A 20,744-nucleotide genomic window follows, 5' to 3' on the forward strand; every position below is an offset into this window, starting at 1 on the left:
GTATTTTAATCTGTAGTGTAAAACTTTGGAAAAAACTCAACATGGATACAGCAATGTCAGAACATAATCTAGTTCAAGAAGAGGTATAAAGAAGTACTTTTCATGAGGTACAAGGAGGAAGACAAGTGTTGAGAATCATGAGGGGCTTGCTTTTGATTGTGTAAGTATGAAAATAGGAGATGAAGATTTGTTTTGTGGGAATGCACTCGTATAATGCAAGAAAATAGTGAATAAAGGGGTAGGATTAGATAAGTTTTAACTTCTTCCTACTCCTTTTCGCACATGTAAAGTAAAATGTTTCGCTGCTTGCTAATGGAACTGATTGATTTGGGTTTTTTGCAGAACTATTTCTTCTTTTTTACTGATATGTTTTTTTTTCTATTTTACTTTAACATGTTTGAAATAAAGACATCTAATCAAATCAAATTAAGGTAAGCTTCTAACCCTAGAGTCCCTTTGCCCACATTTTCCTCTGTTATATTTACCCACTAGTGACAGAAAAGTTAGCCAAACCTTGTGGATAACATTGGATTCTTTAGATATAAACGTTATCTTAAAAGAGGAATTATAGATCCCTCAACTGAAATCAAGAAACTGTGTGGAACTCAATTTTAAGGACCCAATCTTGAAAGGAGTTATTCCAGTTGTGTGCCGACTGAACACTAGATGGTGCTGCTTACTAGAAACACTCATTTTAAGGTATCAAAGAAATCCAGTAAAAAAGAAACTAAACATTTATTTTTTTATGGAAATACAAAATGGGATTCTTTGATAGCTTATATGCTTATATAACATCATATACAAAAGTATAAAAAAAACATGAACAGAACTGGTAGTAACAATATGGTAACAGAAAATAAAGTACAATGTAAACAGTCCATATATATGTGCATACATGACGCCTGCGCCAAAACATAAGAATAAAGGTTAAAAAAATCCTCTGCCACCAAATGTGTCAAATCATACAATAACAGTGAAGGTGATGTTTTGTGTGTTTGGCGGTGATAGTTGCTTTTGGAAAAATATGTGATTTACTCCTTTAAAAAACAATGTTATCAAAACTAGTTAAACCCACCACATATCTGTAGGTAATGGTTAATATTTAGCAGAAATTGTATTTTACGTGTTCCTATATGTATCTTTTAAGCTTTCTCATTTACCCAAACTTCCTGTTTCTTGGTGTGTAATTCCTACGACTCAGAATATCAGAATATGCATATTCATAACTGCTGGTCTGTCTTTCCCCTCCTGCAGTAAATGTTTGAGTAATTGATATCATATTTGAGGTACAAAAACTGACAGCTATATGAATATATTTCCTGTCATTTAGAACAGAGTGTTCTGCTTTTATAAGTGTAAGTAAAAAACAATTGCAGAATTATATTTTGGTTGTCTTTTGTTAGCTCATATTAATGTGACTGATGGGCATACAGTAACTGAAATGAACTGAATTCAAATTTCATTGTGGCAGACTTAAATCTTATCTTATCATTCTTATATTGTGGTCAAAAGAATGTATATGTTTCATGATGAAACTTGTGCTTTACAGCCATATTAACTTTCCAACAAAGCTACCCCTCGCTGACTTCTTTTTATGATCTTCAAACAAGTTAATGAGATACCTAAAGCAGACATTAATCCCTGGTGCATTTGATTGAGGGAAATTCTGCAACAAACCAACTCCAAGTTCGGCTGCTTGAAATATGTTGAATCCAGCAAGCTAACGGCTAAATCAAAGATGACTTGTAAGAAGTCACTGTAAGACAGAATGGTGAATGTTTGAAATGTAAGGTAATCTGCCAATACAAGTGTTGTGCTTTTGTCATCTACAGTCATACTGATAGCTGCTTGAGCTCTGATGACCAGAATGAAAAATAAGGGTAAAGCAAAAGATCATATAAAAGTACACGTCCAATCTTATTGGATCCACTTTTTTTGTGTGTAACGCTCTGTGACTCCAGGTTGAAGGACTTGGCTGGATTATCCTCCATGATCAAAGCCCAAAGCTAAGTGCTATATGTTTTTTTTTATTTGGCTTTTTCTCTTCTGTTGTAAACTTCACTTTTCCTCCAGCTGCTGCAGCAAGGGGTTCACCTCGCTCTCCGGGGTTTTGACGCTATCAGTCCGGACAATACATGTAGGGCGATGGCGGTTTAGCATGAGGATGAGTTGCTGTCGTTCAAGCTTCAGCTCCTCAATCTGGGCTTTAAGGTCAGAGTTTAACATCTCTAGTCGCTCTGATTCCTGTGAGAGGGTGGGGAAGATTGAGTTAATCATTTATTTGTTTATTACAGTAGGAAAAAAACCCTAAATCAATTAGACTGTATCTGTAAGGCACTTTTCAAACAACAATAGTGTAACACAAAGTTCTGTACATAAAAAAAATAATGAGATGAATATATCTCAGTTAAAATAATAAAATAAAGCGATAATGTATGTTTTACCTTTTGTAAATAATCTGTTCGTTCTTTCTTTTTGTTTCGACACCGAGCTGCAGCCACTTTGTTTTTCTCTCGCCTTCGTTTCCTCCTGTCATCCTCTTCATCTCTCTAAACAAAAGTGCAGATGGAAACATTGAGTTTAAACTGTGAAAACTTGAAATGCACACTGGGAAACTTTTCCAAACTACAAAGCAGTGTGATGACTATCTCTTACCCTTTTTGTATTACATTGTCACATGATCGTAACTGCAGCTTACACTAAACATGTTCAAGTATTACAGTTTTTCTGTTCATCTTATCTTGATATTCATTTAATCACTGAATGTAATAAAGCAGAAATATTACAAGGACAAGTTTGATTTAATATTGTCCTTTTTTCTGGCTAGTTTTCTATGCTTCATCTCACCTGTTGACTCCAAAAGAAAAAGGAAAACAAGAACTCAAATCAGTATTTCAATATCATACTATATGCATTAGGTGGCCCTGATGATTGAGATATAGAACAATGCTGTTATTAAAATGTTCATTTGTTTTTTGTATAATTCAAATATTTTTCAAATCTGTTTGATTCATTTGGAGAAACATAAATTCAGTACTTCAATCTGAACTTTCACTGTTCCATAAAAGGAACAAAAACATTCAAAATTTAGTTTGAGAAACAATAAGCAGGAAAAAATATTCCAGTTGAGCTGTTTACTTTCACATGGCATAGTTGTTGGTTGTCAGCTACTTATTGTTTTCTGTACCTCTGTTTTGATCACTAGGGGCCTTTTCCCCAGACTGTCCAGGAAGTGCAGAGGTGACAGCATCGTACCAAACTCCTGGAAGTCACTGAATTTGAGCTTGTCAGTCAGCGTGGTGGCAGAGATCCCAGCCAGCGGGCCCAGGCTGGGCAGGGAGCCTGCCGTCACCGAGGGATCTGGGATTTGTCCTGGCATCGTGTCAGACTTGGTCGTGACCACAGCTAGGAGGCAGAGGGAGAAAATGGGAGACACAGTCAGACTGCATAGAACCAGATCAATTACGAAAACACCAAACACTGTCTGCTGTGCTTGTTATGGTACAAACTGGGGTACTTTTTGTGGTATGACGAAAGAAAAAAGTCATTTCACATCAAAATCAGAGGAAAAAAGTTAACTAAGATATTTGTTTGACCTACAGTCTGTTACAGGGCGTCAGAAAGGCATTTGGCTGTGGTGCGCAGCTCCTTTCAAGCCATCGGGCTCTCCACACTCTGATGAATTGCTGGTCTGTTACAAGAGATGGATACTAGGCTGCTAACATTAAGCAATTTTATTATATTGCTTCTTTTTCTGGAACGAATATTTGACCATTTGCAGACATCTTGGCAAGAGTTTTCCTTATTTGATCCCCAGAGGCCAAAAGAGAGAAGGACAAGAGTGCACAAAGCAGACTCAGACAAATCCCCCTTTATTCCAAGGAGAGCTAAGAAATACCCGCACACTGTGGTTTCCTCCCTGTTAGACATAATGTCAGGGGAGTTAAATGTTGCCAAATGAAGCACAATGTGGTCACTGTTGAACTCAAACATACTTCTTTTGTTTAGCATTCTGAAAAATTATACATGACACTGTTTATTCTTGTTTTGTTTTGGTTCAATTTTAAATATGTTTTTCACGTCTTCTCTGGCAAATGTCTTGATTTTCAAAACGCTGAATATGAACATTTGAATATGGAGAAAACAATGGAGGAGGAGGAGTGTGCACAGAGCCAGCCAAAGGGACAGGAAATTACTACAACAGCTCAGCGGATTTCAAAGCCCCATGATGCAGCCAAAAAGCTGCCATCTCAGGTCAGTTAGTCAGAGCCCTTTGACTCACTCAGCAATCAACAGGCAATATCTGATGTCAAATTTCACAATTGAAAAATACACCGGGTTATTTATCATTTGTGAAGCCAAATTTGAAGGGTGTGTGAGTGTGTATGTTTGAAATAAACACAAGGTACTTTTTCTTAAATGAAAATGACGAGTGCTCCGTTAAGAGACCCATCCCATCATGCCTATACCAATGTTCCTCACTGATTACGCAGCCTACCGCATGGCTCCCAGTGTCCCTCACCACCTGAGAAAGATGGGAGGCAAGAGACAGTACGTCACCGGGATGGGTACCTTCCGTAACCTGTGTTCTGTTGGGACACCTCAGGGAGGCTAGAACCACCCCCCTTCATGCTAGCTCTCACCTACAGTACAACTATACCCAACTCACCAACATAATGAAGAAAAGACAAAAGTTATTGAAAATTAAAAAGTAGAGGTACAAGAAAGAAGAGAGGGAGGGCAAAGCCAGGGCAGAGGCTTGTAAGGGCCAGGCTGCTGTATATCTAATAAAGCTACATCAGCTTAACAGTTATGTAGGAATTATGAACTTTGAGGCCACATGAGAATCACTTTCAATTGTTACACTTCCTCAAACTACACGTCATAGACAAACTCGAGCTCTGCCGGCTGTATTAGCACATAATAACAGGATGCAAACTTTTACTCAGAGAACGTTTCAAGAAGCTCAGACATTTTAAGGTGATGTTGATCTCAGCATAATTATTCCAAATAATGTATATCAAGATTTCCCATGCATGAAATATCAAACAATGAAGACAGTTATATTATATTGTCACAAGATTGTAATTGCAGCTTACACTAAACATGTTAAAGTAATACAATTTATCTGTTAATCTTGATATTCATTTAATCACTGAATGTAATAAAGCAGAAATATTAAAGGAGAAGTTTGATTTAATATTGTCCTTTTTTCTGGCTAGTTTTCTATGCTTCATGTCACCTGTTTACTCCAAAAGAAAAAGAAAACAAGAACTCAAATCAGTATTTAAAATATCATACTATATGCATTAGGTGGCCCTGATGATTGAGATATAGAACAATGTTGTTACTAAAATGCTCATTTGTTTTTTGTATGTTTAAATATTTTTCAAAATCTGTTTGATTCATTTGGAGTAACATAAATTCAGTACTTCAATCTGAACTTTCACTGTTCAATAAAAAGACCAAACCCATTCAAAATTTAGTCTGGGAAACAATAAGCTCACAAGCGTCTGCATTGCTTGAGAAAACTAGCTTTCTTTCACTTTGATTGAACAATCATGACCATGCTTTTATCAAATCTGTCTTGTCCTTTTCTTTAGTCTCATGGTTTGACCAAATCTCTCTGAAGTAAAAGGAACTCTTTAAACCAGATTGTTAAATGGTCAAGCAAGTTGTGAGTCACAGGCATCCACAGCATCCCTGTACACTTATCAGTTACAGAGGATAGCCCCCTCTATTTTAAATAATGCCTCACACCCTCTGCACAGTGATTTCCAGCTTCTACACTCTGGATGATGTTTTTTAGTCCCAAGGTGCAGGACACAGCGTCACAAGAAAAGCTTTTTTCCTGCTGCTATTACTGAGCTGAACAAGCAATAGCTTTTATTTTCTCACACAGTCAGCCCCCAATTTTATGACTTGGGCCCAGATTGTCTTATTTATTCATGTGATTCTATCGTTTTTATTGGTTGACTGCTCTCTGATATGCATTTTAAATGGAACCTTTAGCACTTTTATCACTTTATCATATCTATTTATTTTACCAGTTTTAGTGTTAGATTGGTTTTAGGATATTTTTGTATGTTTTGCACATTAAGTAGTTTGTTCTGTCTGAAGTGTATCTTGTAATTTTGTATCGACCTAACATCTCACTGGCTGCAAAACAAGTTTACCTACGGGTACAAATAAAGTAACCTGAACTTAACCTGGAAAAAATATTCCAGTTGAGCGGTTTACTTTCACATGGTGTAGTTGTTGGTTGTCAGCTACTTTTTGTAAGATTGGAAATATTTTGAACTATTTACTGTAGTTAAAAAAATACTCAAAAAAGTATCGCATTTCCCATGCATGAAATATCAAACAATGAAGACAGTTATATTATATTGTCACACGATTGTAATTGCAGCTTACACTAAACATGTTCAAGTATTACAATTTGTCTGTTAATCTTGATATTCATTTAATCACTGAATGTAATAAAGCAGAAATATTAAAGGAAAAGTTTGATTTAATATTGTCCTTTTTTCTGGCTAGTTTTCCTAGCTTCATCTCACCTGTTTACTCCAAAAGAAAAAGAAAACAAGAAATCAGTATTTCAAATATCATACTATATGCATTAGGTGGCCCTGATGATTGAGATATAGAACAATGCTGTTATTAAAATGTTCATTTTTTTTTTTTTTGTATGTTTAAATATTTTTTTTAATCTGTTTGATTCATTTGGAATAACATAAATTCAGCACTTCAATCTTAACTTTCACTGTTCAATAAAAGGACCAAAACCATTCAAAATTTAGTCTGGGAAACAATTAGCTGGAAAAAATATTCCAGTTGAGCTGTTTACTTTCACACGGTGTAGTTGTTGGTTGTCAGCTACTTTTTGTAACATAGAAAATATTTTGAACTATTTACTGTAGTTAAAAAAAATACTCAACATTATTATTCCAAATCATTTATATTAAGATTTCCCATGCATGAAACAGCAAACAATGAATACAGCATGTTTACTTACTTGAACCCTGCAAGTTGTGTTGAAATATGTGCAGTTTCACCCGAGAAAGCTCCACACTACTAAAGGAGTATGATTTTTTCAGGATGCATGTGTTTACTGATCTTAAGTCATCCACACATAGTGTTGCAGCATGCATTGGTCAACTCGAAAGCGGAAGTTTTTCTTCAGTGCGGCATTCATCTTAATGTTACGTAACTTCGTCTTCCCATCCGAGAGCTGCAGTGATAAAACGTTACAGCCTCGCGCGTGGAGTGGATTTCTCTTAAGCAAAGAAACTCACGTTTTTAAGAATGAATGCAAAACATTAATGTGAAGGGGAAATAACAGTAAATAAGAACACTGTGTCCTGAAACGTGCACGCCGTGGTGCTATGTAGAGGAGCATGCAAACAAAAGAAAGTAATCTTTGTGTAGCATGCTCCACAAGGTGTCAAAGCTCTGTAAAACACCCAAAAGTCTCTTGAACTCTGAGAATGCTGTGAAGATCTTAACATAGGCGAATGTAAGGCTTATCCGCTGGCTGCTTGTTCACTAATGACCTATGCGTGGCGCGCGACAATAAGCTATGCACTACGTAACAAATATCCAGCTCCCGACTGGTGAAGTTTTCAATACTGACCTGACTTTGATCCCAGGTGCCAAAAATGTCCTTTCTTGTGGTCAGCCGAGGGTCGAGAGTAGATTTTAAAAAGTGGAAATCGTTGCATCAGCCCGATTTAAAACGTGATCCCAATCTGGGAGGATTTGGGAATGCGGAACTTGTGCTATGCCAGCCAAACGTAAGCAGGGATGTAAAAAAAAAAAAAAAGTACATAGTGGGGGCAGAAGTGGGGAAGTCGCGCCGCTCCTCCCATAAAGAAACTCTGAGGCAGCAGACTGCAATAACATGACGAGGATCAGATGGAGGCCTGCACTCAAAATACAGTGAGACCACTCAGGAACCCAAAACGACAAGTGACAAACACAAACGTGATCATTTTAACAAGATTTAGTGAAAGAGAATAGATGCAAGTCCATTACATTAACACTTCAGTCTTTGGTGTAATCACAATCACATTATGTATTGTAACATTAAAGCTGCTGTTGGTAGGAAGGGTGTAAAGAACGTTGCTTTTTTTCTGCTGGGTTTGGAGAAAAGGTCATAATGCCCATCAGTACTCATTGGTAAATGGTAAATGGACTTGTACTTATATAGCACTTTTCTAGTCTTTCTGACCACTCAAATTGCTTTTGCACTACTCGTCACATTCACTCACTGATGGTAGAAGCTGCTATGTAGTGAGGGACCATCAGTATCAGCTAATCTCATTCGTTCACATTCACACACCTCTGAACAACAGAGGGAGCAATTCGGGGTTCGGTGTCTTGCTCAAGGACACTTCGGCATGTGACTGCCCGAGCTGGGATCGAGCTGCCAACCTTCCAATTGACAGACGACCGACTCTACCCGCTGAGCCACAGCCGCCCAGTTCGGTAAGTGAAGTAAATTGAGACTATTGCAAAATCTCTGAGTTTTCCAATGCCTTTGTATCAAGCACTGTTATTATTCCCCTTGTTCCCGTTATCACGCACCAATCATAGCTAATCTCCAATCCTCTGTCCTGATTGGTTAAGGGGCGGCCCTGATGGGTTATGAGTCCGGCACTATCATGACTGCATACGCAGATCTGTGTTGGGGGGCGAAGTGGAAATCTGGTTGGGAGGGATAGTGTTGACATTCGAAGTCCCTCTCTCTGAACAGATGTTTACTCTGTGACTACCAACAGCAGCTTTCATGCACATGTGTAAAATTTTCATCTGCAGAAAAGAGCACCAACCTCACTCTGAATGTAGATTTATTGTAATTATTCAGCAGCATTAATAAGCAATCAATGCTCATTTCAATCATTTTCAAATTTAACAAATAAGTCAAAATCTGAAAGGTAAAAAAATAAATCATAAGTTACATCTTGATAAGATATATTTATATATATAGTATATAGCACTGGATGTTTTCATGGAAAACTTTCAACGAGGTCAAACCACAGTTGATGACATTGAGGTATGCAGGTACTCAAACATGGATGAATATGTAAATACAACATTTACAGTAATCAATACACTATTGACACCAAAACACGAAACCATACTGTAACATTAAGTCCCACATTACATCTTAGATCTAGCAACAGATCAGATTTATATAAGCTTGGAAAATTATATGGAATTTCTCAGCATGCGTTTTAAAATCAAAACTTACTCCTGTCCCTCGTGTCAAAGCAAAAGCCATGCTTTTCGCTATATCCCTCTGTTGGCTAGTTATCTGGAGAAGTTTAAATGTTTTGCTTCATCACACACAAGACATTTCATGAGTCCTTGAAGTGTTACAGCACACTGTGGTATCATTTCAAAGTCAGGGACCTGCAGAACAGAGAAAACCACAGAGATGAGACGGATCACTTCCCCCTGAGCATTATAAGGCCAGGAGAGTCGGAGAGTTAAGGATATCAACAGATTCAGCTTTGCTTCCACCACTTTTATGACTGTCTAGTCCCTCTGGGAGAGAGTCAAGCTCGGGACACGCAAATGTGAACACAGACAGGTAGCTGCTGCAGGTGGGTGTGGAGGTGACCACAGGAGTGCTGAGAGGCTCCAGGTCGCTGGAAACAGACTTGTACAGGGTCTCCCAGTCCGAGACCCCGAGAGAGCTGCTAAGGTCTATGTCTGGCACAGATCGAGCCGTCTCCATGGGGGTTTTATCTTCCAAACTAGGCAGCATGTTTTCCAGAAGCCCCTCTTTAATGTCCAGGGAGGGCTCCAGATCGCAGAGGTTGATATCAGCACTTGCACACAGGAGGATGTTGGAGTTCCCAGAGATGGCTATGGACGGATCACTGGGGATGTCCATGTCCTGGAGCGAGGGGGCTTCCTGGATGCCATCCTCTGGGAGCCTATCCTCGTCTGGGCTGGGTGGTAGCCCCGGGGATCCAGTGGACTCCTGGAAAATAGACTCCAGCTCCTCTGACATCTGGCACATTGGTTTATGTGTGGACAGGATAAATTCAAGCCTTTCTTTCTCCTTGAGCAGGTTGGCTATCTCGGTCTCCAGGGCTGCTTTCTCCTCTTCCAGCTTGTCGGTCTCCTTCAGACAGGTGAACATCCAACAATCATCCACATTGGAAAACACACACACACTTAGTGGGTGCTAATTGACAGCTGATTAAATGCATCACTGTTTACTTACAGTTTGCAGAGTATCTGTGAGCTCCCTCCGTCTGTTGCGACACTTTGCTGCAGCCATTTTATTTCTCTCCCTCCTGATTTTCTTTTTCTCCTCCTCCTCTGGAGACAGCTGGGATGTGACAGAAATAATTCAGTTACTACCTTGAAGAATCCAGCCATTTCATCTCCTAATCCGCTACATCCGTTGCCAATTCCCCCTCTGAAGGCTGGCAAAAGCATGTTTCACTGCAATGCGTCTAAAAATAGACCATTGTTGCAGACTCTCTGTGACCTGAATATAAATTGAGTGCCTAAGGAAGGCACACAGCCGGCACACGCTACCAGAGCCGCATGCACATCGGCACTGTTGCACACCAGGAATTCAGATTGGCATATGTAAAATTACACCATTGACCATTCTGTCCAATAGCAGGTAGTCTTCATCTGAGCAAAACCTACCTGCACTGTTTTTCCCTTTCTGACTGCATTTTTTCCCTTATTCCCGCCCTCTTTGGGTGTTGCCTGGTAAGAGCTTTGTGCTTCATTGGCTTGCTTGCTACCCAGAGACGGGGAGACAGATGTAATGATCGTAGGCTGGACCATCCACTGGAAATCTGGGGTAGAGGAAATTGCAGTAACTGTTGGCACAAACGGAGTGTCTTCAATGCTCATGTCTCGGCAGAGCTCCTAAAAAAAAAAAAAGGAATATATTCACAATAAGGACCAGAACTGAGACATTTTAAATGAATACATGTATTTCAGTGGTATGAGTGGATTGAAGTGGATCTAGTTGTAAAGTTAAACATTAATAAATGGTGTAAATAGTATATTTGGACTGTTGATCAGAGAGTACCCTGCATGTGTTTGATTTCCTTGAAATACACCCAACCCGAAATAGCCTTCTCCAGATCAATATTTGACTTTATCATTGTTTCTTACGTCAGCACTGACGCAGGGATGCTGTGGAGTCTCCTGAATGGATTTATTTTTCTCAATGAACCGCTGCATCGACACGCTCACATTCGGTCCCAGGACGTCGGAATCAAAACAACCCTGCCAGCACTGTCATACTGTCACGTTTCTATTTAAATGCATCTCCATCATAATGAAAAAACCCAACGTGACTGAAATCATCTAAAAACTGATGCGCATCCAGTTAATTAAAATCATATCAATCAGTTCCACCCCCCTCCCCCCACCATGAAGGATCATGAAGGAGGATTTTCAATTTGCTTTTAAACTGAGTGTCTCCCCGGCTGCACGTTGAATATGTGATTCAAAAAGCCATTCATACCTTTGCATTGCTCTCTGAGGAGGAAGCTGGGGAGATCGCCTCCTCTGGCGTCTTCTGGCACAGTGTCCCAGTAGGAGACTCTGTCCGGCAGGTGGGAGAGACTGAATCCATGTCAAGCGTCAGGTTATTGTACATCACGAAGGGAAAAAAATATCACAGGTCCTGCTGAGGGATAAATATAGCTCTGGCCTTCCTCTGGGCAGAGCAGACACTGGTCTTTTCTCCAGGTATATACCTGGTAACTGGACGACTAGAATGCAAGCCCCTCCTTTTATGCTCTGCTAGAATTTTATGAATGAACCAAGACTGTACCATCCGTGGAGGGGGAGGGGGGGGGCGGACTGACAGTCACACGGGTCCATCTTTCTGGGAAACAAAGCATTGTTTTTTTTCATTCATCCTCATTTTTATGTCCTTCATTAATAATTTTACATTGGTCAACATATTCAGATTAAATCCTAGTCACAACTTCCTCACTGCACCAAAGCCACACAGCAGTTTTCAGTCCCATTCATAAAAAATGGTCTCTTAAGAATGCATGTGAGGTGAGAAACGTGAGACTATTTATACATCAACATATGGAATCATTTGATGGGAATCAAAATGATGCACTAGTGCATTCATTATATCAAAGTAAAAAAACAAACATGTACAGATAAACGAACGATATATATAAATGCATTTTAATAGCCGAATTTGTAAGCGGTAACTGAACTGCAACTACGACGCCACGCATTTCGATCAGTTCATTTATGTCGACTACACGTATTAAGCTTCCCACTGACCTTACCTCTACACTTGTTTCTGTCCTAATTTCATTTTTAACAAACACACTTCATGATTTTTCATCACCGTCTAGCTTATGTCTCGGTAAATGCTCAGCAATCTGGGACTGCTTTTTTTTCAAAGATAAGAATCGAGGGACTGTGAGCAGACATAATGAAATGATGCTGAATTGTTTACTTGGGGGGTGGTGATGAGGAGGAATGCTTGCACATGTGGGGGCGGAGATGTCACGTGACCAGACCCGGAACTGAGAGGAGAAGAGGGAGGCTGCCTTTGACAGGAATGGCATCACCCTTCAACCCCCCCTTTACAACTGAAAGGGATTAAAGGATGTCTAGACTTTTTGTGGTCTTGCTGATCTGTCCTTTAGGAACTGATGTTTGCTGGGAAAAATCCTCCTGTCAGGTCAGTTCTTGGAAATGTTTTCAAGCAGAAATTGACAAAATGAGCTGATCATTAGCAAATATGAAAACAAGGATCAGCCAAAAACTAAAAATGATGTGAAGGTATGTGATTGTGTTGCACTGTGGCTTATGGGAACTTGCTCAGGTGTTCTTTGTATTGACAAGTCATAAATGGCTACATTTAACTTTTAAGACACTGGGAGGCAGTCGCTCTGTCTGTGGGGACTTGTGATGGAAGCCAGAGGGTCACTGGTTCAACTCCTGTGGAAAGGTGCCAGTTGACTTGGGCCCTGCCGAGGTTCAACAAACCCTGTGTGCAAGCTCCTCACTCTGCATCTCATTACATCCTGTTTGAGAATGTTTGAGTGTATTTCAGCCTTAAACATAGATACTTGTATCTCTCCAGTGTGATGTCAATTTATAAAACAGTGTTTTGTCATCCAGTGTGTTACAAAAGGATTAACTCTGGATCCACCGAATCAATAAAGGACATCTAAACTCATCTTTCTCTTTGATCTGATACAGAAAACTCCAAAAAGATAAATTGACATTCACAACATTTAGTCCAAGCTAGTTTAATTTCTGCTTTCAGCTGATGTTCAGTAAGTCAGTGAGGTGATGATGTTGACGGACCAACCAGCCAAACTGAACATGTAATATGATATGATGGTAAAGGACTGTGTTTATAGTGAATAATCATCATCAGGTAAGAGTATTTATCCAAACAGCTTTGTCTGATGATATTCATGGCAGCAGTGAAAAAAAAGAGATGAGGCAGAGTTCACAAAATCTAAAGAGTGATAAGTCATGTTACTCGAGCAGCCTCTTTCAGATTGAGGAAGTAGAAGAACTGACCCTCAAGGTGCACTGAGAAAATCTTAAGTACCTAGCGGAGCTCTTTCAGATTACCTCATCATCTCAAAAAGTGAGAGACACATGTGACAAATGGACAGTGATACTTTTTTTTTACACCAATCACTCCTTGTTGGTGGTATTAGGAGTCTGTATGCTTGTGAGGTTTAATGATTTTACTGCTATATTCCTTCCTTCATAACTTCCACCAATGATGAGAGCTGCTCTTCAATCATCTGCTGTCTGAGTGCATGTATTCAAAACAATGAGGCTGATTGAGTGAATATAATTATCAAGTAAAACCTGATGAATAAAGCTTCTATAGCAACTTTTGAAACATTGATATGGTCAATACTATGGAACTGTTTATCATCTTCATATCTGATGATGCATTATATTTCATCAATGGTTATTTTGTTTTGCGAACTAATAAATAAAATGTTTTCCATGTCAGGCAATGATCATAACTCTTACTTCATTTTGAATTTATGATTTATCTGAGAAGAAACAAAAGGTTTGCAAAAATCCTTAAAAAGGCTTATGTTTGGAGCCATTTAATATGAAAAGTTTTTCAGAAGCAATTCATAATGAACTGCATAAAATATATACCCACTTATCCATCTCCATAAAGTTGCCATGCTTTATACATTCTTCTCAGCTTCCGCAGGTTGGGTTTCTGTATCTCCTGAAAGGACAAAAGCAAAGTCACCATCAGGTTACTTTAATTCACTCATATACTTCATTAAGCACAAAGTCAGAGGTGCCTCTCCAAAGTTGTACCTTCTGCTCTTTGTCCAAGTGGAGGATGTCTACCAAAGGAGCGATGGATGGACGCCCATGGGCGCACTGAAAGGGCAGCTGGCAGGAGGACAAGGATGCCACCAAGCTGCAGCATTCATCTCTGCATAGGCTGTCATTGAATTTGATGGCTCCTGTTTACGAACATTTACAAAGATTTGTAAGAAGATTCAGGTATGAAAATGTAGTTAACTCAGTAATCAGTGCTCAAACAATAAACCAAAGGAGAGAAGTCATTAAAGCTTACCATGGCATGCTAAGGAGGCTAACACCTTCAGCACAGTGAGAGGCAGAGTCCTTTTGACTCTACCTGTTGAGCAAAGCAACTGAGACAAAGAAGAAGTGCTTTTATTTTGTTATAAAATACATTCTGCAAACAAAAAGGTTTGAAGCTGAGACATTTCCAAGCTTACCTCAATCTGCTCTCGAAGATACTCCTGTTTACAGAGAACAAGCAAAATGGTAATCACTCGGGGTTGAGAGATACAATAGCTGCTCTTCATTCAGAGGTTACAGATGTCTCACCTCCACAATAGGCTTGATTACAGATGGTCTCCCTCGCCTGAGCTCATTACTCTCCTTTTCCATGAAGCACAGAGGTACCTTGCCGACTAAAACTTGTGGATCTGCTGCATCTGAGAACGCCACTCCCAGGCCCAAAGTCTGCAAATGTGTCTGACAGGACCTGTACGAAGAAAGGTATATAACATCAGTTAAATACACTGCTCAGATAACACTAATGTAATCATTTCCACAGCAGAAAATCTGAAATAGGTTATGACCTCATAGCAATCAAAGCTCTAAGATATACTTGTGGTACTTAAAATAAGTAGAGGAAACATTTAAGATTGTTGCAGTTATAAATACGTCCCCTCCCTGTCCAAATCAAGCAGAGTGCTCACAGAAAAACACTGAACAAAATGCAAACTTGACAGTGAACATTCTTCTATTAATACAGACAACCACCAAAGGAACATTGGAGTACTGAAGCTACTGAATAATGGCATATGAGCCAAAGTGCTGTGCAACAGATCTGAGTTAAGACAGGGGTGAAATGAGGCTGCGTCACTGCACCCACTCTCTCTGTCATCTTTATTACTACCATCCTTCACCTCATTGCCAAAATATTCGTCTGCTGGGTGTCTCAGATGTTGTAAAGAGGGGACAGCGGGCTCTTAAATCCCAAAGGGTTTAAGGCCAACTGCAAGGTAGGATAATCCATAAAGCAATGACAATGCCGTTAAACAAAACAAAACATATATAATCTTTAACTTTTTCGCCAACGCAAAAAAGACTGAAGACGGAACTCCTGAAGAATCAGCGGAGGACATGTCCTGAGCCACCCAGAGGAAGGTAAACATCCCCTCTTTGGGATACATGAAGAGAAACCCACCTGAGAAGCCTCAGCTCCTCTTCTGTTACACCGATCTCAAGAGGAGGCAAAATGATAGATGAACACAGACGTCTCTCTCCTGGTGCATCTGGATCATCCTCATAGGAATCTATAGCAAGACTTACAAATTAACATTTCATTCATAATTTAAATGCTGTGAATTGTGCATTTGTTTGCACTTTACCTGCAACTAGATTTTCAAGTCGAACTCTCTCATGTGCAGCATGTTGGTCAACCAACACCAGAAGGTTTCCTGTGATTTCAAAATAAAGTGAATGAGAAGTTGGCAAAAAAAAAACCACAGAAAGAAAAGACGTTGAGAATCCTGCTTTACCTTCAGTTTCAGTTTGAGGTGTTGATGGCTTTTCTTCTCTTGTATTGATAAGACATGCAAGAAACTTCTTATCCACTTGGTGAATAACCTATAAGGTGATTAAAAGGCAGTTATGCTGAGCAGAGCATAAAAGGCAATATGGCTGAAACATGATACAGAATATTCAAAAGAGAGATATGCCTTCATTGAGAGAATCATGTCTTTAGAAAACCGGTATGGAAACAGAATGTTGTGGACTTTGACAGCCAGTCCATCAGCTTGCCCGCTAGATATGTCCACTCCAACCTGTGGACACAGAAGACATTACAACGTTATATTAAAACAGCAAAGAATGCAAAATTGTAGTTAAACATTACAAGTACTTTGGGTTTAGTGAGGTTTTGTTTACCGCAGGAGGTCGGACAAACACAGGATTATTCCATTTTGAGTACAGTGAGGTCAGTGAGTTGGAGTTCTCCCCACTCTCGTCTGTTGATACAAAAAAAACAACCATGAAGACAGGTGAGCCAGAATTAATTTGATGTGACTTGGAATACATTTTCAGTGTGTTTTCTTTCTGAAGTCTTCTGTCTAATCTGTCCATGAGTTACCTCTGTCACCAAGCCCTGAACTAATCACTCTCTCTGTCTTGGATTTAGGGAGGAAGGGCAACACTAGTTCCCCCTGAAATGGATAACACCTGTACTCCATCCCTACAGTTTGACGATATAACAGCGACAGTGAGTGTGGTTAATGTTGAGCTTATGAAATTAGCAAACACTGAAAAAGTACACACTCACCCATTTCAGAGATCACACTAATGGCCATATTGGCGACATCAGATGTGCAGCTCACTTGTGTTTCTTCACCATGTGGGTCCTCGTATCGGCTGAGCCCGGTCACTTTGTTGACGTAAACGGTCTTTCCCACCGATGTGTCGTAGTGATGAAGCCAGTCTCCAGATGTTGCCGCCTCCTCTCTCTCAGCCAGATGAGGATCTGTACTGCAACTTGGGGCTGGCTCAGAGTCTGGTGCATTATCACAGTGATTCTCAGTGTCATCACTGCCTTGGATGCTTTTATTATCCCCCTGTGAGGCAGTGCTGGGCAGGGTTGGTAATGCTTTCGTATGATCAGTCCTGTGTTGTTTTAATTTGCAGAGTTTAGCAGCCAAAGATGTTTTGCTTTTATGCTCTTCTGATACGGGTTTTAACTTGGTGAAAGCTGAGGGCGCTGGTGGTACTTCATCATCTTGCTTATCTTTCTGGGAAACCAAAAAAATCTGGGGGTTGAGAACACAGCTGTTTGTCTCTGAAAGTGTGGCATCATCCTCTAGCCGAGTCTCCTGAGACGTTTTTTCCAGCTCAGATGGTTTACCATACACTCTTCTGAACTTCTCCAGGGACCCAAACTCCTTACGTAAAGATAACTTCTGATCTTTTACAATTCTAGGAATCTTTGTGGGAATGATGGGAACTAAGTCTCTGCATTGTTGCTGAAAAGATCTGTCATGACCTGCATCCAGTGAGATTTTGCGTTTTGACACTAAGGATCTATCTTCACATTTCCTCAGTGAACTTTGCTGAAATAGTGACTTGTAGTTTATCGGTGGAGCCTGAGTCTGCAGACTTTCATGAATGAAAGGATCACATATGCTTATCTTTCTGTTACTTTTTGAAGCCAGTCCATGAGCTCCTGTACACTTGGAGTCTGGTAATATTTGTTCAGTGCTGTTTGAAGCAGGTTTATTGTGTTGAGTTATGCTATGTTGTACAGTTAAATTGTCAGTTAACGTAGAATTGCTTGGTTGTATCTCTCTATGTTGCCTTTTCGTTTCTAGCTGTCTGACATCATTTGATGTACATGAAACTTGAGCGCCTTCCACAGCTTCACTGAAAGTTTCACTCTCAGATTCAGGTTCTAGCATATCCACATCACATGGTGGCGCACTCCTACATTCTTTGTTACTGTTAGATTTGATCTTTTCCAACTCTTCTGTAGTGATCTTTCCCTGCCCTTGTTGTTCAGTCTCTTCTTCGTCCTCCATTGTACCAGACTCCTGACAAAATCTGTCCTCAGATACATTTTCATCTCTGCGCTTACGATGAACAGGATTAGACGCTAGTGTTATTCCAATATTACATTCCAGTGTGGAAGCACAGCTAGTTTCTTGGCGACTGTCATGCAATCCATGGTCTGTATTGGTTGTGCCAAACAATTTGGGAGATAAATAGTCCAAGTCATCTTGAGAAAGTTCAGCCACCAAGTTCTCCTTGCTAAGAAAAGCTTTCACTGCCTCTTCTATACAGAGCAAAATGCCGTCCCAATCTCTGAACTCTATTAGAGTTTTGGCAGGCTCAAGACATATGTCATACTCTGAGTAAGAGCATTTAATATTGATGATGTATACTCCATGCTGCTCTTGGCTTCGTTTGTGCTTTGGGCTCCTGATGGCAGACTGCCCATCTGGACTGTCATTTTTCTGACTTGAGCTGTTCAGTCTGCGTAGGAGAAAGTTCAGCAGCTTGTGTATCCGTGTTTTCAGGAGCAGACGTTCATTTACATACAAGTACTGCAAGCTGTTGTTGTAGTGGCCTTCTCTGCCGATGTGGCCGATCACTTCGAACTGTGCATGCGTGTGGCTGATTTCTCTAAGTTTCTGTGCTCTCCCGAGGCCATGCATCTGAACAAACCTGTGGTAGGTAGTTTTAGCTTTAGGAAGCTGCACCATCATGGCTCCTGTGCAGTCATTTTTCATGGTGAAAGACACAGAAGGGTGCATCAGTGAAATAGCCTCCACTCTGTGTCTGATCCTCTCACCCTCCAGGACAGCATCCATCCTCTTCCTCCGGACTGGCATATTGTGGAAGAAGCTACAAATGATGACAGATGTCCCTGCAGAAGGTCGAGTGTTTTCAGCTTCAAACACATCCATCCCCTTACCATCCTTGAAAAGTTTGATGTGAGTTTTCACTGATGATCTTGTCCTGGAGGAGATTTCAACAAGAGTAGCTAGAGACACTAGACTTGCCAGGGCTTCCCCTCTGAAACCATACCACCTGAGGTTCTCCAGGTCCTCCATAGAGCTGCATTTGCTTGTGTAGTATCTGTTCCCCAGATTCACCATATCCTCGCCGTTTATCCCTGCACCATTATCGATCACCTGAATTTTGAAAGCGTCCATGTCCATCCTGACCCCAACACAGGTCGCCTCTGCATCAATGCTGTTTAGTATCAGCTCATCCACACACTGCTGCAGGGACGGGATAGCGACACCAGAGCGAAGCTTCCCTTGAACCTCTAAAGGCAAACACTTAATCATGGTGTCCATTTAATGCAGTGAATATCTTCAACGTGTTACAGTCCTTGTGAAGTAGTTTTAAGTTAGACATAGAGTTAAAAAATGGCCGTTGTTAGCTTAATTCTGTTGACGTTAGCTTAACTTTTTCTAATAACACGAGTTCAAACATGTAGAGACTTTTAAAAACATACCAAAGCCTTGTTACAGTGGGAAAATAAAGGGTCAAATGAAACAAAATGCAAAAATTCGACTTCTCTGTTGTTTACAGTCAACGTGAGACAACAAGAGATAACCGGAACAGAAAGCAGCCAAAGCGGACAGCGCCCCCTGCTGGTGCGAAGGACCAACGACAGCTCCTTCTTCTTCTCTCAGTCAGACGCACTTTGCAACAGGCCTTTAGTGTGCATACCGCCATCTAGTGGAGACATCTGGAACGGGCTTAGACATTTTTTCCCCAGTAGCTGCCACAGTAGGGTATTGTCCTTCTACCTTCAGTGCACTTTTATCATTAGTTATGATTGATAGACTATTCTAATAATCTCTCCATGCACAGTCAAAAAAGTTTATAAGACAGTAAATCATAGGTATTAAGAAATAGGTCCATCCATCCATCTTCTTCCGCTTGTCTGGGTCACGGGGGCAGCAGCCTCAGCAGGGAAGCCCAGACACTCCGCTCCCCGGCCACTTCCACCAGCTCCTCTGGGAGGATACCGAGGTGCGCCGAGGCCAGCTGAGAGACATAGTCTCGCCAGTGTGTCCTGAGCCTTCCCTGTGGCCTCCTCCCAGTCGGACATGCCCGAAACACCTCCCCAGGGAGACGTCCGGGAGGCATCCTAATCAGATGCCCGAACTACCTCATCTGGCTCCTCTCGATGCAGAGGAGCAGCGGCTCTACTTTGAGCCTCTCCCGGATGTCTGAGCTCCTGATCCTATCTCTAAGGCTGAGCCCAGCCACCCTGCAGAGAAAGCTCCTTTCTGCCGCTTGTATTCGCAAACTTGTTCTTTTGGTCACTACCCACAGCTCGTGACCATAGGTGAGGGTCGGAACGTAGATTGACCGGTAAATTGAGAGCTTTGCCTTCTGGCTCAGCTCTCTCTTCACCACCAAAATATGTCTAAATCCTCCTAATTATTTATTTCAAACACATACATTTGTAACATATGCTGCCAACTTATTTTTATTTAAATCAAACCACCATTTAATTCCATCATCATCAATGCATCAAATATTTAAGGAGACATATTTTATTTATTAGATTAGCTCATCATTGTAAGGACAAAGTAAAACTTTTTTAATCTAGCTTTTAATTTGGAGTAATTTATTTAAGTCCTGGACTGCATTATTATTTTTTTATTATTTCAATTATTATTTAAATCATTTGCATTTGA

The 20,744-nt window shown here is 40.3% G+C and overlaps 3 protein-coding genes and 1 long non-coding RNA gene across 8 annotated transcripts; 1 reads left to right on the forward strand and 3 right to left on the reverse strand.

The window, feature by feature from the left end:
* Positions 1-716: 716 nt before the first annotated feature.
* jdp2a (Jun dimerization protein 2a) lies at positions 717-7,852 on the reverse strand. Of its 2 annotated transcripts, none has more exons than XM_034675604.1 (4): positions 7,634-7,852; positions 3,188-3,405; positions 2,445-2,549; positions 717-2,244 (listed from the first exon to the last, which is right to left on the reverse strand). In XM_034675604.1, the coding sequence occupies exons 1-4, from the start codon at positions 7,719-7,721 to the stop codon at positions 2,059-2,061; spliced, it is 597 nt and encodes a 198-aa protein (XP_034531495.1). In that variant the 5' UTR covers positions 7,722-7,852; the 3' UTR covers positions 717-2,058. The 2 variants fall into 2 exon arrangements, with proteins under 2 accessions (XP_034531495.1, XP_034531494.1); XM_034675603.1 differs by lacking the exon at positions 7,634-7,852 and adding an exon at positions 7,016-7,576.
* A 980-nt stretch (positions 7,853-8,832) lies between these two features.
* fosaa (v-fos FBJ murine osteosarcoma viral oncogene homolog Aa) lies at positions 8,833-11,261 on the reverse strand. The gene is made up of 4 exons (XM_034675555.1): positions 11,155-11,261; positions 10,675-10,902; positions 10,238-10,345; positions 8,833-10,135 (listed from the first exon to the last, which is right to left on the reverse strand). Exons 1-4 carry the CDS (start codon positions 11,221-11,223, stop codon positions 9,467-9,469), a joined length of 1,074 nt encoding a protein of 357 aa, XP_034531446.1. The 5' UTR covers positions 11,224-11,261; the 3' UTR covers positions 8,833-9,466.
* Positions 11,262-11,561: 300 nt separating this feature from the next.
* mlh3 (mutL homolog 3 (E. coli)) lies at positions 11,562-19,704 on the reverse strand. Of its 4 annotated transcripts, none has more exons than XM_034675553.1 (13): positions 16,856-19,704; positions 16,667-16,768; positions 16,465-16,544; positions 16,257-16,361; positions 16,077-16,164; positions 15,927-15,995; positions 15,743-15,851; positions 14,875-15,034; positions 14,763-14,786; positions 14,597-14,675; positions 14,332-14,483; positions 14,165-14,236; positions 11,562-11,589 (listed from the first exon to the last, which is right to left on the reverse strand). In XM_034675553.1, exons 1-12 carry the CDS (start codon positions 19,383-19,385, stop codon positions 14,165-14,167), a joined length of 3,570 nt encoding a protein of 1,189 aa, XP_034531444.1. In that variant the 5' UTR covers positions 19,386-19,704; the 3' UTR covers positions 11,562-11,589. The 4 variants fall into 4 exon arrangements, with proteins under 4 accessions (XP_034531444.1, XP_034531443.1, XP_034531445.1 ...); XM_034675552.1 differs by having other exon boundaries at positions 11,575-11,610; XM_034675551.1 differs by lacking the exon at positions 11,562-11,589 and having other exon boundaries at positions 14,077-14,236; positions 16,856-19,703.
* LOC117806587 lies at positions 12,551-13,201 on the forward strand. Its single transcript, XR_004629700.1, has 2 exons — positions 12,551-12,700; positions 12,893-13,201. It is a non-coding gene; the product is annotated as an uncharacterized LOC117806587 (long non-coding RNA).
* Positions 19,705-20,744: the final 1,040 nt, after the last annotated feature.

Source organism: Notolabrus celidotus, chromosome 22, assembly GCF_009762535.1.
Source record: "Notolabrus celidotus isolate fNotCel1 chromosome 22, fNotCel1.pri, whole genome shotgun sequence".
Lineage (NCBI taxonomy): Eukaryota > Metazoa > Chordata > Actinopteri > Labriformes > Labridae > Notolabrus > Notolabrus celidotus.